General features: G+C 37.7%; 1 protein-coding gene across 1 annotated transcript in view; it reads left to right on the plus strand.

Moving 5' to 3' along the window:
• CNTNAP5 (contactin associated protein family member 5) overlaps nucleotides 1-19213 on the plus strand; it is an 875887-nt gene that overhangs the window by 397023 nt on the left and 459651 nt on the right. The window contains exon 6 of the mRNA XM_008999044.5: nucleotides 3034-3218. Within this exon, the coding sequence (XP_008997292.1) occupies nucleotides 3034-3218 (185 nt within the window). The remainder of the gene's footprint in view (nucleotides 1-3033; nucleotides 3219-19213) is intronic.

The following is a 19213-nucleotide window of genomic DNA, read 5'->3' on the forward strand; positions in this document are numbered from 1 at the left end:
AAAGGATGGAAAAGCTCTTTGTATTTTGATAAAGATTTTCAGGATAGATTAAATGAAAATGGAAAGTTGGAGATAAACGTACATTCTATTTTATCATGAGTATAAAAACTTTAATGAGTAGAAATAAAGAAAACCTATCTTTGCTGCTTGTGTACAGCTAACGTTTTTCTGGAAGCACAAGCAAGACATTAACAGCAGTGATTACTTTTGGGGTTATGGCAGATAAGCAGATGGAGGAAGGGAGGGAGGGGAGGGGGATTTGTTACTATATCCAAAAATGTTACATTAAAATAAAATAAATTTAACTGATTCAAAAAATTTATCTTTTGAAGCAGGACAGTGTGACAAATATTAAAATATTTTCTTTTAAACATCATTATTATTGGCTCTATTAAACAATTCAGTAGATTATTAGAGGCCACAAAAACAGCACATAGGAGAAATAAGTTGGGGGAAAGGGGATAATTCCCTGCCCTGTTTTCTTTGTCTTTCTGTGACATGTGATAGCTTTAACTTTTCAAATGCCTAGCATTTGGACTTAATAAATTATTGTTAAATGCCTCTCTTATTTTAAAATAAAAGTGAGATGCAGCTCAATTTCAAAGTGAAAACTGTGATATTAAATCTATCTGCCTTGTTACATCTAGAACAGACAGTTTATAAAGCAGAGTTTCCTTCAGCCAATGTTTGCTCCTGAGTCATTTTATTTTATGAATAAAAACTGTGGGGTGGCAATGGTGTTCTTTGTTCTGTCTCTGTCAGCTGGGGGCCACCTCCTGTCAATGCCTTGTCATTACTTGGATCCCATTCTTCCTGCACTATGCTTGCCTGAGCCCCTTTATGCCCCATCTATCCTGATTATGGCCAACCTTACTACCAGTTTTACCTTCTAATCCAATTCCCATGCAGTTGTCAAAATAATCTTTCTCAAAGTAATCTGCTGGCTGTCCACAGTGGCTCACACCTGTAATTGCAGCACTTTGGGAGGCTAAGATGGGAGGATCACTTCAGGTCAGGAGTTCAAGACCAGCCTGGCCAACATGCTGAAAACCCATCTCTACCAAAAATATAAAAAATTAGCCGGATGTGGTTGCCCATGCCTGTAATCCCAGCTACTCAGGAGGCTGAGGCAGGAGAATCGCTTGAACCTGGGAAGCAGAGGTTTCAGTGAGCTGAGGTCATGCCACTGCACTATAGCATGGACAACAAAGGGAGACTGCATCTCAAAAAAAGAAAAAAAAAATCCTTCAGTAATCTGTATTAGTAACCTCTTCCTACTCAATGTTCCATTTCCTAAAGATAAGATGTAAACTGTGTGACCTAGTACACAATGTACTGGATAATGGGATCCAGGCCCATGAGCTGTGGTACTCAGCCGCTGGAAGCCCCAGGCCATGCTCCCCTATATCCCTGAGCCTGGCTGCTGCTTCTCCTGGCCTTGCAACCATGCTCTTCCTTCCCTCAGGTTTTCAGCCTGTGCTGCTGCATAAGGAGGGTTTCATAGCACTGCACTCTGCATTTCCTAGGCTCTGTGCACTAAGTGCTGGGAACTTGCCTGCCTTTTATAGATTTATTTGAGGAGCTTCTCTTCACTAAGATCTTCAGAAAGGACAGTATACCTCTAAACTCCGTCACTGTGACCAGCTCAGGTAGATCACAATACTTTTCTATAGGAGAAAGAAAGAAAGGGAGGGAGGAAAAAATAAATCTATTAATTCATTAGCATAATCTATCAAACAATGAAAACTCAGATGCTGTGGAACAAACAGTGAATAAACCAATGAAACCAAGTCAGCTATTCATTCGCCAGCTCTCCTTTTCTAATTATAATGAGTTTGCTGTCCTCAACCCTATATGAAGCACCCAAGTTACTCAGTGAAGGGAATAGCGCCTTGGGCCCTAGTGGAGGTGGGAGTCAGCAGCTACGGTAAAGTGGCAGTTCCTGCCTGCTGAATGTCACACTGCTGAAGAGTCTGCTGCAGTTGTACTAGAGAAAACACTTCCCAGGAGGGAGGAGAGAGACATTTAGCTTTCAGTTATGAAGAAACTTAATATATAAAATGTTGCAAAAGTTGAAAAACATATATATATATATATACACACACACACACGCACACAATTATTAGTTCTATTTAATTGTTCATTTTGCTAAGGTTGGAGCAAGTTTTGCAGGGGAAGATGAAAATGGTGATCTTTTTGGTAGAAGGGTATAGCCAGAGACTTCCAGAAAATTGAGAGAGAAGGAGGGGCAGGGGAAACCAGGCAAGTTGGATTGCAAAGCATGCTTTTTCTCCTGTATCTTTCATGTCTTCTCAAGGGGGCCTTCCACACTTAACGGAGGCTAAATTCTCAACATAATGACCCAAGCCATGACCCATAGCGATGGTAAAGGGAATAAGGATGAGGCAGACCCAGATTCAAGTCCTGATTGTACCTGAGGCACGCATGCCTCACCTCCCTGAGCCTATATGTAAAATGGAGATAATAGTTTTCCCTTAGAGGATCAAAGATGAAGGTTATTTCTTCTGAAATGCTGTGCATACAGTATATGATCAGCAATGGCAGCTGGGATGATTACTTCCTCACTGCTGCTTTTGCCCACAGACACTAGCTGTCCTCCCTTTATGTATCTCAGCTTTACTCCTCCTCCCAGGCACAGCTCAGGATTGACTTTCTCCACTCAAAAATCATTCAAATTCAAAGAATATGCATTCTTTCTAAAAACAAAATACCCATTTTCAATCTTATTCCTGTAGCCATAAGGACATTGTTCCTTTTATTATTTAATTTTTAAGTTTTGAAAACATGCCCGATTTTTTCTGGAAGGAGCTATGCCTATCAATTGAACTTGGTTCTGGAATATGTGGGCAAAGCCTGTTATTCCTTTCCAGTCCAGCACAGTTCCAGGCCTGTAGGGAAACATCATTTTTTTGCCTTTAGAACAGAGATAGCTGGTCTTGCTTATGGAGCTTTCTGGTGTGCAAAGCTGCCCTGAGACACAGACATGATCCTGCCCCTCTCCTGTCTTTACAGATGACAGCAAAGCACGGCTCAGCAACAGCTTGCCCTCTGCCACCCTGGGCAGCCTCCTAGATGACCAGCACTGGCACTCAGTTCTCATCGAGCGGGTGGGCAAGCAGGTGAACTTCACCGTGGACAAGCACACCCAGCACTTCCGCACCAAGGGCGAGACGGACGCCTTAGACATTGACTATGAGGTGAGTTGATCTTCTTCGCACCTCCCAGGACTCTTGCTTTGATGAAGGCAGCAAGAAAATAAGTAAGCAGAGCAACTGAAAGAAGCAGTGGGGCACTGAGGAGTCTTACCCTGAGACTTTCCTTCCTCCATCCATGCCAGATAGTCTACAAGTAAAGGAATGCAGCCAGAGAATCTGAGCAATGAGGAAGTAATGGGCTAATCCACAAGGTAGCAGCTGTGTACATTTTAAAATCAACAGGTCTCCTCCTTACTTTTTTTTTTAAACTGCTTGTAGCATTTCTGTACCACTGCCTAGTCTCTTGGTTATGTACCTCCTTTAAAAAAGGACTTCAACTATCTGTGGTGATGAAAGATATTTAAATTATAAACAAAACCAATGGAATCTAAAACCTGCAGTTGAAGCAATACTCTGACTTTCACTCTTCTTATGCAAACATTTTACTAATACTGTGGCAAGCTGTTTCTTCCCTTCTCTTTGGTAGAAGAAGTACAGTGAAATGTGCCAATTCTACAATACACAGAAGGTTGCACAAAACTCTGCAAAGTTCGCCATCTTTGCTAGTAGTTCAGTTCAAAGAATGCATGTTGTGCCCCTGATGTACTCAAGGCTCTGTTGGGCCATAAACATTCAGTTGCTGAGTTGGAGAAACTGAGATAAGACCTCACAGAACAAGGAGGTAAAGGCTACAGTGGATGAAGCCCTGTTACTGAGGGCTTAGAATATAGAAATTGTATATTTATGTATTATGTGTTTATATAGGACTTAAATCAACTTTGAAAAATGGTAAAAGTTTTCTAGCAGGCAATGCTGCTAAGTCATGAAATAATTGGGTTAGAAGATCAGGGAGGCATGCCAGAGCACAGTTCACAAAATGTCAAACCATCCAGTATTTACGGAATTTGAAAGAATAGGCCATCGGTGGTGTGTTTAAGTCAGCTTGTTACCAGTTCATGAGTTACAAATGATAAATTTTCAGAAACTTTGTGAGCTCTTGGTTAACCCAGCCATTATTAAAAATTAAGTTGGCTGGACACGGTGGCTCACGCCTGCAATCCCAGCACTTTGGGAGGACAAGGAAGGCAGATCACAAGGTCAGGATATTGAGACTATCCTGTCTAACAGGGTGAAACTCTGTCTCCACTAAATCACAAAAATTTAGCCGGGTATGGTGACACATGCCTGTAGTCCCAGCTACTCAGGAGGCTTAGGCAGGCAGATCACTTGAACTCAGGAGGTGAAGGTTGTGGTGAGCCAAGATCATGCCACTGCACTCCTGCCTGGGAGATAGAGTGAGACTCATCTAAAAAAAAAATTATATTTAAAAAATTATATGACCTTGAAATTAAATAGTTTTAAAGCTAATAAATTCATTGATTTCTAATTAATTCATAAATTATATCTATATGCCTATCTTTTAACTAAAGATGCTCTGGAGGAATTGTATGACTATTCTATCTGTGTCGTAGGAATAGTGTATGTTGGGCTGCTACCTCACAGCTCTTCCCAATTCAATGTTCAGTGAAATCCCTTTGACAGCTTGAAGTCTACCATAGTGGAAATACCTACACCACAGAGATTGACTAACATTACAAATTCACTGTGTTGCCAGATTTAACATTTACTTAGAAGTCCATGTCTGCTTATCTTTGGGATCTTGTGTAATGGAATCTATATTTGTTGTTTTGTGGATTGTGTAGACCAGGAATCAGAAAACTACCTGGCTTGTCTGGTTTGAGGCCTGTTTTATTTTTTATTTTTTAATGACTTGTAAGTTAAGACTAATTTTTACATTTTTAAAAGGTTGTAAAGAAATTTTCAAAAAGAAATATATGACAGAGACTTTATGTACTGCAGATAAAATCATTCAGCAAAAGTCAACAAAATCATCCTATAAAATTCAACTGGTTATACAGAACTTACAATAATAGATTATTGCATATTATATCATTATTCATAAATAGTGTGATACACATTGTTTATGTCAGTAAAATAATCTTATGTTTGGATACACAATCATGGCACACAGACACTTACATACCTGTGTGTGGATATGTTCCTGTGTCTCTCCTGGACAGCCTACTGGGAGACAATCTCAATCACTAGTGGGATAGATAATACAACAGTGGAGGTGGAGATGAATAATTGATAAATCAGGACCTATTTTCTCAATCACTATCATGAGAACAAGAGAGATCTTTTGATCTTAACCTTCGTTTAGTATACTACGGATAAAATATGCCATTCATTAACTTCAAAAGAGAATCTGTCGCTCCTTGACTCAGAATACAAGATAACAGGTGGATATTTTTGAGTTGCTGAAAACTGGAAATCTGTGAATATCAGTCACTCTCCTTTGTCAGCTTGTTTAATCAATTGACAAAAGAAAGAGTACACTCAATATTGGAACTACCTCAAAGTTAAGAGATATGTTTTATAAACTTGAAGACAACCAAAAAAAACCCTATAAAATCATCTAAAATTCTCATCATTTCCCCCACATATTTTCCCTTTAATGTCCCAGAAGGTGCTTCTAAAATTCACTGTGTTGCCAGATTTAACATTTACTTAGAAGTCCATGTCTGCTTATCTTTGGGCTCCTGTGTATGGAATCTGTATGAAATCACAGCTAAGAGACATTATAGTGAAAGTCAGCTATCTAGGGAAATGAAATCCAATGAAGTTGAAATTGATTTCTTCAGGGCATGCATGAATGTGTTGGTGCCTTATAAAATGAGCTCCCTAGGAAAGAGACACCTTGAAACATTCCTCTGAAGCAACCTCTGCTTTAGGGAATTCAAGTCTTCTCCAGATTGTTCAGCCAGCTTGCTCCAATGATTATAAAAGAAGACAGATTGGCTGTAATAGTGGCGTTTGACATTAGCTGTACTAGAAGACAAGAGTTATGCGTCAAGAGAAGCTTCCATCCTTTGAAGATTCACCCCAAAGGCTGTGTGGAGATGAAAGAGCACTGGTGCGGAAACCCTGTGTTCTACTCAGAATAGACCACTAACTGGCTGTGTAAACCTGGGAAATAAAAATTTCAAAATTCAGTAATCCAGAAGCAAAATTTGCACTCCTGTTGGAAGGAATGGAGCTAAACAGGATATCTAAATCTAAGGTCTATTTAATCACAGTATTTCACATCAATTGGAAGCTGGGATGATTTGCTTTCTGCCATGTGCCCATATGTGCACAAATGAGGCCTGGATATCACCAGCTAGAGGATGACAGTCATGTCTTTGTGTGCCAATGACATAATTTTGGAGCATGTACTGCTCTGATATATACTTCTGTACCCTATCTAATTTTATTTCAAGGCAAATAGAATTATGCAAACCTATGTTTCTTTTTACTCTTTACCATGATGTGGTAATAATGGTAAGAAAAGGTAGTAGCTTTCCTTCCTCTTCTTAGACTACCTTAGGGACATATATCAAATGACACAATGACTATCTATAAAGCAACTGGCATGAACTTTGCTGCACTAATATGTCTGCAGTTGTCTGTCTCCCTTCCTGCCCAGAAGGGAAACAGATAAGGGCTCACAGAATCTGCTGTCGAAAAAAAAGAAAAAGAGGCAGAATGTAGATCCTTTACTTCTCATTAGAATGTCTTCTCAGTTTACATCACTTAGCCTGTGTGACTTCTCCAAATGCTGTGAGAAAGACTATAGCAGCTCACTTTACTTCCAGCCTGGAGCAGAAGGGCTTTAGAATAAAAGATATTTTTAGGACCTTTAGAAAAAATAGCTTTTTTCTAACATCCTTATAATCCAAGAAGTCTTTTCTTATCAAGAGTACTCAGTAATCTTGTTTTACATAGCTATTTTGTAAGCTCTAAAACTGTTGAAAACATATTTAAAAATTTATATATGATTTAGGAGGCAGGCGTGGTGGTACCTCCATAGTTCCAGCTACTTGGGAGGCTGAGGAGGGAGGATGGCTTGAGCCCAGTTTAAGACTGCAGTGAGCTATGATGGCACCATGGCACTCCAGGCTGGGTAGCAGAATAAGGCCCTGTCTCTTTAAAGTACATATATACATACACACATGTATATGATGTATATATTTACACACACACATATATATATACACACACACACATACATATTTGATTTACATATTATCACATCAGAGATACTGAAAAGGCATTTTACAAAGTACAAAATCTATTTTAGAAGAAAATTCTTAGCCAAAAAAAACTAAAAAAAATTAGATTGAACTAAACATTTAAAAATACATAAGTGTTTATCTCTAAAAATAAGTCTCATGGAAGTTTTAAATAGAGATCATTTTCTTAAACATAAAGTGTTAGAGATTCTTCTAGGCATGGCATAAATTCTAGAGATCTGGAATTAAAACATATAAAAAATTTTCTCTTTATAAAATGTTTAAAAACAAAGTGACCAGCCACAAAAAATACCTATATAATTATGTCATCTTCCTAACACCTTTTAAAAGTACTTCAAAATATTACACTTTTGAGGCAGGACTAGTTTGCAGCTCCCACTTGGACAGGCAGAACAGCGTGTGGATGCTTGCATCATGAACTTTTGCTCCAGAATGGCTGCAAGAATATATTAGGAAAGTCCAGAGAACCCACAGTCCCTCCAAAGGAAGTTAATTGCTCCTGTAGGACCCAGGAGACACCCTAAATACTGCGAGTGCTCAAACTGTGGAGGGAAAGGGAAATCCTCCCAAAAAAGGGAGATCATGTGCCCCTGAACACATACCCTCACTGGGGAACCTGAATGAATGGATTACAGAAGAAGATTCTGACCTTACCTGGAGCTGAGTCAATTTAGAAAGCTTAGCAAAATACAGGGGTAGAGGAAGCAGCAGGAAAATCCCTGTGGGCTTGCTGGGTCACCTAGCAAGCCAATTTCTGCCTTGCTTCACAGGGATCCTTGAGGAGGGCCCTCAAGGTTCACACAGAGAGAAGGAACTTGCTAGCTGAACTTTGTAACAACTTGAACCAGTGGAGAAGTCTCCTGGCTAGAACTCAAGGGAGGGCATAAATTTCGTGTCCGGAATCCACAGTTGGGGGAAGAAGGAAAGCCCTATCTAATTTTGCAGCTGGCAGGTGTGTAACTGGGACAACTTCAAAGCCTTGCTGTCCACTGTCTGGAAACAAACTCTGTGCTGTTGGGACTGGGGCACAGTGACAGTGAGACCATCCCTTTGAGTTGTATGGGAGCTGGGTGAGGCATGTGACTGCCAGCTTTTGCCCACTTCCCTAACAACCTGCATGACACAGCAAAGACAGCCATAATCCTCCTAAGAACATAACTCCATTGACCTGGGAATCTCACCCTCATCCCCACAGCAGTTGCAGCAAGAACTGCCAAAGTAGAGTCTGAGTTCAGACATACCCACCCATTTCCCAACCTAATGGTCCTTCTCTACCCACCCCAGAAAATGAAGACAAAGAGCATATACTCTTGAGATGTCTGGGGCCCTGTCCACCACCTGTCCCTCCCCATACTACCATGGTTGATGCTGTCTTGAAAATGCCACCTCCTGAGAGGAGGCCAACCAGAACAAAAATAGTACATTAGTCAACCAAAGCTACAGACCCTCACAGAGTTCATTTCAGTCCCCTGCCACCTGTGCTGGAGCAGGTGCCAATATCCATGGCTGAGAGACTCACAAACAGTTCTGTGGAGACAACCTTCAGTACCAGCCTGGAGCCTGGTAGACTTGCAGAGTGCCCAGATCCAGAAGAGAGATAGCAATCACTAGACCTCTGCTCTCAGGAAGCCACATACTTAGGAAAAGAGGGAGAGTGCTACATCAAGGAAATATCCCATGAGATATAAGAAACTGTACAACAGCCTTGAGTCCTAGACCTTCCCTCTGACATAGGCTACCCAAATGAGAAGGAAACAGAAAACCAACTCTGGTAATATGACAAAATAAGGTTCCTTAACACCCCTCAAATAAATTACACTAGCTTTCCAGCAATGGATCCAAACCAAGAAGAAATCCCTGATACACCTGCAAAAGACTTCAGAAGCTTAGTTATTAAGCTAATCATGGAGGCATCAGAGAAAGGTGAAGCCTAAGGAAATAAAAAAAAAAATCATACAAGAAGTGAAAGAAGAAACATTCAGTGAAACAAGTAGCACAAATAAAAAGCATTCAAAACTTTAGGAATCAATAGATACACTTACAGAAATGCAAAATGCTCTCAAAATTCTGAGCAATAGAATCAAACAAGCAGAAGAAAGAACTTCAGAGCTCAGAGACAAGGTTTTTGAATAAACTCAATCCAACAAAAGCAAAGAAAAAATAATAAGAAAATATGATAATTTTCTTATTCTTTTATATAACATATAACCTCCAAAGAAGTCTGAGATTATGTTAAACAACCAAACCTAAGAATAAGCATCATTTCTGAGGAAGAAGAGACATAAATGTTTGGACAATATATTTGGTGGAATAATTAAGAAAAACTTCCTTGGCCTTGGTAGAGAACTAGACATCCAAATACGAGAAGCTCAAAGAACATCTGGGGAATTCATGGCCAAAAGATCTTTGTCTGAGCACATTGTCTTCAGGTTATCTAAAGTTAAGACAAAGGAAAGAATCTTAAGAACTATGAGGCAAGAACACCAGGTAACCTACAAAGGAAAACCTAACAGGTTAACAGCAGATTTCTCAGCAGAAACCCTACAAGCTAGAAGAGATTGGGGCCCTATCTTCAGCCTCCAAAAACAAAACAATTATGAGCCAAGAATTTTGTATCCAGCAAAACTAAGCTTCATAAATAAATGAAAGATACAGTCTTTTTCAGACAAACAAATGCTGTGAGAATTTTCCACTACCAAGCCAGCACTACAAGAACTGCTAAAAGGAGCTCTAAATCCTGAGAGAAACCTAGGAAACACATCAAAACAGAACCTTTGTATAGCATAAATCTCATAGGACCTAAAAACAAAAAATACAATTAGAAAAACAAAAACAAAAAACAAGGTATACAGGCAACAAATAGCACAATGAGTTGAATAGTACTGCATATCTCAATTCTAACATTGAATAGAAATGACCTGAATGCTATGCTTAAAAGGTACAGAATTAAAGAATGGATAAGAGTTCACCAACCATCAGCTGACTTCACGAGACACACCTAACAACACATAAGGACTCACATAAACTTAAGACAAAAGGATGGAAAAAAATTTCCATGAAAATGAACATCAAAAACAAGCAGGAGTAGCTGTCCTTATACCAGACAAAACAGACTTTAAAACAACAGCAGACAAAGAGGTCATCACACAGTAATAAAAGGCTTTGCCAACAGGAAATTATCACAGTCCTACATATATATGCACCTAGCTCTGGAGCTCTCAAATTTGTAAAATAATTACTACTAGACCTAAGAAATAGACAGCAACTAAATAATAGTGGGGGACTTTAATAGACCACTGACAGCACTAGACAGGTCATCAAGACAGAAAGTTAACAAAGAAACAATGGATTTAAACTACATGCTGGAACAAATGAACTTAACAGAGATTTACAGAACATTCTACCCAACAACCACAGACATTCTATTTGACAGAGCATACAACTTTCTCCAAGGTAGACAATATGATAGGCCACAAAATAAACCTCAATAAATTCAAGAAAATTAAAATTGTATCAAACACTTGCTCAGAACACAGTGGAATACATCTGGAAATCAACTCCAAAAGAGGCCTTCAAAACCATGCAAATACATGGAAATTTAATAACCTGCTCCTGAATGATCATTTGGTCAAAAATGAAATCAATATGGAAATTAAAAAAATTTTTTGAACTGAATGACAGTAGTGACACAATCTATCAAAACCTCTGGGATACAGCAAAAGTGTTGCTAAAAGGAAAGTTCATAGCTCTAAACACCTACATCAAAAAGTCTGAAAGAGCACAAGCAGACAATCTAAAGTCACATCTCAAGGAACTACAGAAACAAGAACAAACTCAACTCAAATCCAGCAGAGCAGAACTAAATGAAATAGAAATAAACAAAAAAAAATACAAACGATAAATGAAACAAACAAAAAAAACCTGTTCTTTAAAAGATAAATAAAATGTATAGACCATTAGCAAGATTAACCCGAAAAAGAATAGAGAAAATTCAAATAAGCTCAAGTAGAAACATAACGAGAGATATTACAACTGACACCACAGAAATACAAAAGATTATTAAAGACTACTATGAACATCTTTATGTGTATAAGCTAAAAAACCTAGAGGAGACGAATAAATTCCTGGAAAGATAAAATTTTCCTAGCTTATTTCAGAAAGAATTAAATACTCTGAGCAGACCAATAATAAGCAGTGAGATTGAAATAGTAATAAAAAAAATTACCAACAAAAAGTGTCCAGAACCAGAAAGATTCACAGCAGAATTCTACCAGACATTCAAAGAATTGGTACCAATTCTATTTATAGTAGTCCACAAGATAGAGAAAGAGAAAACCCTCCCTAAGTCATTCTATCAAGCCAGTATCACCCTAATACCAAAACCAGGAAAGGAGATAACCAAAAAGAAAACTACGGACCAATATACCTGATGAATAGAGATGCAAAACTCCTTAACTAAACACTAGTTAACCAAATCTAAAGACATATCAGAAAGATAACTGCCTAGGAGCAAATGGGTTTTATACGAGGGGTGCAGGGATGGTTTAACATACTCAAGTCAATAAATGCTATACACCACATAAACAGAATCAAAAACCGAAATCACATGATCTTCTCAAAAGGTGCAGAAGAGCATTTGGCAAAATACAAAGTCCATTTATGATTAAAACTTTCAGCAAAATTGGCATGTATGGGACATACTTCAATGTGATAAAAGCCGTCTATGACAAGCCCACAGGCAAAATAATACTGAATGGGGAAATGTTGAAAGCATTCCCTCTGAGAATTTATACAAGACAAGGATGCATGCTCTCAGCACTCCTCTTCAACATACTGTTGGAAGTCCTAGTCAGAGCAAAAGACAAGAGAAAGAAAGAAAGGACAACCAAATCAGTAAAAGGGAAGTTGAACTATAGCTGTTTTCTGATGATATGATTGTTTACCTAGAAAATCCCAAAGACGCCTCCAGAAGCTCCTAGAACTGACAAAAGAATTCAGCAGTTTCCAGATACAAAAATCAATGTAGCTCTTCTATAGACCAACAGTGACCAAGCTGAGAATGAAATCAAGAACTCAACCCCCTTTACAATAGCTGTAATAAATAAATAAAATACGTAGGAACACACTAATCGAGGAAATGAAACACCTCTACAAGAAAAAAACTACAAAACACTTCTGAAAGAAATCATAGGTGACACAAACAAATGGAAACACACCCCATGCTCATGAGTGGGTAGAATCAATATTGTGAAAATGACCACACTGCCAAACGTGAACCACAAATTCAACACAATTCTCATCAAAATACCACCATCAATCTTCACAGAATTAGAAAAACCAAATCTAAAATACTAAAAAGAGCCAACATAGCCAAAGCAAGACTAAGCAAAAAGAGCAAATCTGGAAGCATCACATTACCTGATTTCAAACTATACTATAAGGCCATAGTCACCAAAACAGCATAGTACCAGCAGAAAAGTAGGCACATAGACCAATGGAAGTAAACCCTAATACTTACAGCCAGCAGATATTTGACAAAGCAAACAAAAACATGAAGTGGAGAAAGGTCACCCTATTTAACAAATGGTGCTGGATTAACTGGCAAGCCTCCTGTAAGAAAATGAAACTGGATCTTCATCTCTTACCATATACAAAAACCAACTCAAGATGAATCAAAGACCTAAATCTAAGACCTGAAGCTATGAAAATCCTAGAAGATAGCATTAGAAAAACCCTTCTAGACATTGGCTTAAGCAAAGATTTCATTACCAATAACCAAAAAGTAAATGTGAATAAAACAAAGATAAATATCTGAGATTTAATTAAACTAAAGAACTTTTGCAGAGCAAAAGGAACAGTCAGCAGAAATTTTCACAATCTATAGAATCTTTGTCACATCTGACAACAACAAAAATTCTAGAAGATAACATTGGAAAACTCTTCTAGACATTGGCTTGAGCAAAGATTTCATGACCAATAACCTAAAAGAAATATAATTAAAACAAAGATAAATAGCTGGGATTTAATTAAAATAAAGAGCTTTTGCACAGCAAAAGAACGGTCAGGAGGGCAAACAGACAACCAACCCACAGAGTGGGAGAAAATCTTCACAATCTATACATTTAACAAAAGACTAATATCTGGAATCTCAACAAATTTGCAAGGAAATCTCAAACAAATTTGCAAGGAAAAAAATATATCAAGTGTGCTAAGGACATAAATAGACAATTCTCAAAAGAAGATATACAAATGGACAACAAACATATGAAAAAATGCTCAACATCACTAATCATCAGGGAAGTGGAAATCAAAACCACAATGCAATACCAACTTACTCCTATAAGAATGACCATAATCAAAATATTTTAAAAAGTAGATGTTGGCATGGATGTGGTGAACAGAGAACACTTCTACACTGATGGTGGGAATGTAAACTAGTACAATCACTATGGACAACAGTGTGGAGATTCCTTAAATAACTAAAATTAGAACTACTGTTTGATCCAGCAATCTCACTACTGTGTATCTACTCAGATGAAAAAAAGCTACACACATGTTTATAGCAGAACAATTTGAAATTGCAAAAACAGGGAACCAACGCAAATGCCCATCAATCAATGAGTGGATAAGAAAACTATGGCACATATATATATGTGTGTATGTGTGTGTGTGTGTACATTAATTCATTCCTTTTTATAGCTGAGTAGTATTACATCATATACATATACATATAAATATACACACACATATATATGTGTGTGTGTGTACATTAATTCATTCCTTTTTATAGCTGAGTAGTATTACATCATATACATATATATACATATACACACATATATATGTGTGTGTACATTAATTCATTCCTTTTTATAGCTATTACATCATATACATATACACACAAACATATATGTATATATGTGTGTATGTATATATGTGTGTCTGTGTGTATATATATATATATATATATATATATATATTTGATGGAATATTACTCAGCCATAAAAAGGAATGAATTAGTCATTCACAGTGACCTAAATGAGATTAGAAACTATTATTCTAAGTGAAGTAACTCAGGAATGGAAAACCAAACATCATATGATCTCACTTGTATGTGGTTGCTAAGCTGTGAGGATGCAAAGGTATGGAAAAGACACAGTGGACTTTTGGGGCTCTGGGGGAAAGGGTGGGAAGGGAGTAAGAGATAAAAGACCACAATTTCGGTACAGTGTATGCTGCTGAGGTGATGCGTGCACCAAAATCTCACAAATCACCACCAAAGAATTTACTCATGTAACGTAACTAAACACCACCTGTTCCACAATAACCTATGGAAATAAAAATAAATAAATAAATAAAACTTTAAAAATCATATTTTTATTAAAAAGTTAAAAGTTTCTTCTTTTTTTTAAAAAATAGGTAACAATGAAAAAGTAGGTAAGGAATGGGAACATATGAAAAATATGTTCATATGTATGAAAAGATGCTCAGCCTCACTAATAAAAAAAGAATGCTAATCTACACTAAAATATTTTTAACTTATATTGTAAAGATGAACACTTATAAAATACCATGTTGACATGGAAGGAAACAAACCTCTTTTTCTACACTGTTGATGGCACTGTAATTAATAGTATATCAAAGAAAGGATGCTGTTATTCAAAACTGGAAACACATGCTCTTTAACCCAATAATTCTGCTTCCAGCAGTTAGTCCTACAATTATTAGCAAATTTGTGCAATGGAATATATGCTGGGAATAATAAAAGATTTGAAATTATCCACAAATTTATAAAAAGGGGTTTGATTAAAAATCTTGGTCAGCCCTGTATAGGAACAGCTTTGCCACAGTGCTCCAGTGGCCTTGCAGGCATCCAGAGTTCACTCAGCCACACGCTTGCATTGCAGTTGAACTGAGTCTTGGCAGGACACCTCAGAATGTGAGAAGGTGACGGCCAGTGAACAGCTGCTCCGATAACTTATTTCACTTGCATTCCTTTTTTTTTTTTTTTTTTTTTTTTTGTTTCTTGTTTATTGTTTGTCTGTTTCCCACTGAAAAATAAGCTTCACCAGAGCAGCATCCTCATCTGGCTTGATCTTTGCTGTATATCCCAGCTCTTCTCAATACATATTTGTTTTTGTTTGTTTGTTTAGTGGGACGGGAGAATCACAAGGAATCAGGTGTTCAGAGAAATGTATTGAGTAGAGGTGAGGAACTAGGATGTTGAAAAGTAAAAAAAGGAGAGAAGGAGAGGAAGAAAGAGGAAGAAAAAGAGGGAAAGAGAACAGGAATATTGCTTTATTCTAAAAATGGGTATTAGTAATGGCCGATCAATATTTTGTGTATTTAAAATGGAGAACTCTATAAATATTTATTGAGTTTACTTGTTCCAGATCTGAGTTGAAGTCCTGGATATCCTTATTAATTTTCTGTCTCGTTGAGTCTAAATCTCGTTATGGGTCTTATGTATCTGGGTATTAAGATCTGTTATTGTTACATTGATCCTTTTATCACTGTATCTTTGTTGCTTTGAAATCTATTTTATCAAATGTGAGAATTGCAACTCCTGCTTTTTGTTTATTTATTTATTTTTGCTCTCCATTTGATTGGTAAATTTTTCTCCAACCCTTTGTTTTAAGTCTTTGTGTATCTTTGGATACACTATTAGGTTTTGGCTTTATCTTTTGATTGGGGGATTTAGTCAATTTAAATTTAGGGTTACTGCCATTTGATGTTAACTGCTATTTTATCCATTCGTTGATGTAAATTCTTTTTTATGTTGATGCTCTTTACTTTTTGGTATATTTTTAGAAAGGCTCATACTGGTTGTTTCTTTCTATGTATAATGCTTCTTTCAGAAGTTCTTGTAAAGCAGGCCTGGTGGTAATAAAATCTCTGAGTACTTGCTTGTTCATAAAAGATTTTATTTTTCCTTCAATTGTGAAGCTTAGTTTGGCAGGATATGAGATTCTAGGCTGAAAGTACTGTTCTTTAAGTATGTTGAATATTGGCCCCCACTCTATTCTGGCTTGTAGGGTTTCCGCTGAGAGATCTGCTATAAGTCTAATAGGCTTCCCTGTGTGGGTAACCTGGCTTTTCTTTCTGGCTGCCCTTAGTATTTTCTCCTTTGTTTCGATCCTGGTGAATCTAACGATTATGTGCCTTGGGGTTGCTCTTCTTGAGGAATATCTTTGTGGTGTTCTCTGTATTACCTGGGGTTGAACAGTGTCCTGCTTTGCTAGATTGGGAAAATTTTCCTGGATAATAACCTGAAAAGTATTTCCCAGCTTGGATTCATTCTCTCCATCACATTCAGGTACACCAATCAAACGTAGATTGGGTGTTTTCACATAGTCCCATATTTCTTGGAGACTTTGCTCATTCCTTTTCATCCTTTTTTCTCTATTCTTGTCTTGTCGTTTTATTTCATTAAGTTGGTCTTCGACCTCTGATATCCTTTCTTCTGCTTGATCCATTCTGCTATTTAAACTTGTGCATATTTCACTAAGTTCTCGTGTTGTATTTTTCAACTCCATTAGTTCATTTATATTCCTCTCTATATTGTCTATTCTTTTCAGCATTTTGTCAAACCTTTTTTCAAAGTTCTTAGTTTCTTTACATTGGGTTAGAACAAGTTCTTTTAATTCCCAGAAGTTTCTTATCATCCACCTTCTGAAGCCTACTTCAGATAATGGAACACAGTCCTTTTCCACCAGGGCTTGTTCCGTTGCTGATGAGGAACTGCAATCCCCTGTAGAGGGAGAGGGGTTCAGATTTTGGGTATGCTCAGCCTTCTTAGGCTGGTTTTTTCCCTTTATTATAAATTTATCCATCTGTCGTCTTTACAATCACTGCCTTTCTAATTAGGTTTCTGAGTCGATGTCCAATTTATTGATTCCCAGTGCTGGGATTCAAGCAACCCACTGCGCCGGCCAAAACAGCAGCGATAAGGCTGATGGTGCACTTCTGCCCGGGAATCTCTGGTCTGGCTTCGTTCTTGAGTCCACAACAAGCAGCTCTGCCTTCCTGGAGCTCCAAACACCAGTCAGTAAGGGAACCAGTCCCGTTTCCTCTGCATGAAGAGCTGCCGCGCCAAGGCACTGGCAAAACCGCTGCGCCGGCACGCTGGCGACCCGTGGGGCTCCTGCACTAGAAATCTGCTGGTCCGTGAGTGACGAAAATTCGTCTGAGAGTGTGGCGTCCTCTCGTTCTCTGAGCTTTCACTGGGAGCTACAATCCTGAGCTGTTAGTGATCAGCCATCTTGGATCGCTCTCCACTTGCATTCCTATCTCTGTGAAAGGGATATTTCTCATGACCTCTCAGAATTTGATGGGTAAGGTTTTTTGTCCTCTCATCTCAGAATAGAGCTGCATCATACAAAATGGTTTAAGCCAGTCAAGAATTGTGTTCTTGGGTGTGGTGGTTTATACCTATAATCACAGCGCTTAAGGATGCTGAGGCAGGTGGATCACCTGAGGTCAGGAATTTGGGACCAGCCTGGTCAACAGGTGAAACCCCATCTCTACTAAAAATATAAAAAGTATCTGGGCATGGTGGTGCATGCATGTAATCGCAGCTACAGGGAAGCTGAGGGCTGGGGCAGGTGAATGGCTTGAACCTGGTAGCTGGAGGTTTCAGTGAGCCGAGATCGCACCACTGCACTCCAGGCTGGGCAACAAGAGCAAAGCTACTCTTTAAAAAGTATAAAAAGAATTGAGTTCTTAGCAATGGGAATTCCCACAGCCCATGTTGTGATCATCTATCCCATTTTGTTTAGATGTCATCCTTCTTGGTAGGCACAGCTACAGTGCATAGCTATTCTTTGCTTAGCTGTTTGTGCAAATAAAAAACTGTCTGAATGTAAGTGATTCTTTTATCTATACCATTCTATTGGTAAGGGTTTGGTCTTGGGCTCACCTTGTGCACGAGTATCTGACAAATCCCTATGAAAGTATAATGCACGCATTAAAAAGAATGAGGCAATCCTATATGTTCTGATACAGAATCATTGCCATGTAAATTTTTAGAGGAAAATAAAAATCAATGTGGAATGCAGTGTAAACAGTTTTTGTGTTTAAAAAATAGAAGAGAACATATAACATGAAAGCACATATAGGAATAGAAATTTCTGAAAGGATACTAAAGCAGGTGATAAGATAGAATCTCAGAGAGCAGGGAAAAAAAGAAAGCCTTACTTTTAATTGCATACCCTCTTTAAACTTTCTGAATGTTGTAATCCATCCAGAAAAGTACTTTAAGGAAAAACTGAGGCAGTAGAAAGACTATATAATTTAAGACAGTTCTTATATTTGCTTTGAAGTTGCATGCACTGATTTATTTTTATTCATAGTTTTTTTTGAAAAACACTTATTACTTTATTAAGTTACATTATTAAATCCACTTATTTTTTAAATTGTCTATCTTATTATTTCCAGTCCAGTCATAGAATATAAGCTCATCATCAAGGTCCGATTTTCTTTTTTACTTTCATTTATATCTGTAGCATCATGCCTGACACATAAAATGCACTCAGTAAAAAGTTGTTGAGTAATTGAATGAATTTTATTTCTGTAAATTATAAATGATATTAATCTGCATCCTACATTTTCTCTCTTAAGAAGTTCCTAGTAGGTTCCCTGTGCTCAGAGGCTACCCCTTGCTGCCTTCCTTAATTTTACATGGCATTCCCTAATAGACACCTCTCTAATAACTCAGACCTGATTTGAAAACTACCCAGACATAATAAAACTATTTATTTGGTGATCTTATGATAGCATAATTACAGATACTTTGTTTTCTTTGGAAATTCAGTTGCAGGGTTAAAGTTGAATGCCTACATCGAGGAAAATAAACTGAAAAATAAA

The sequence above is a fragment of the Callithrix jacchus genome, chromosome 6 (assembly GCF_049354715.1).
Source record: "Callithrix jacchus isolate 240 chromosome 6, calJac240_pri, whole genome shotgun sequence".
Lineage (NCBI taxonomy): Eukaryota > Metazoa > Chordata > Mammalia > Primates > Cebidae > Callithrix > Callithrix jacchus.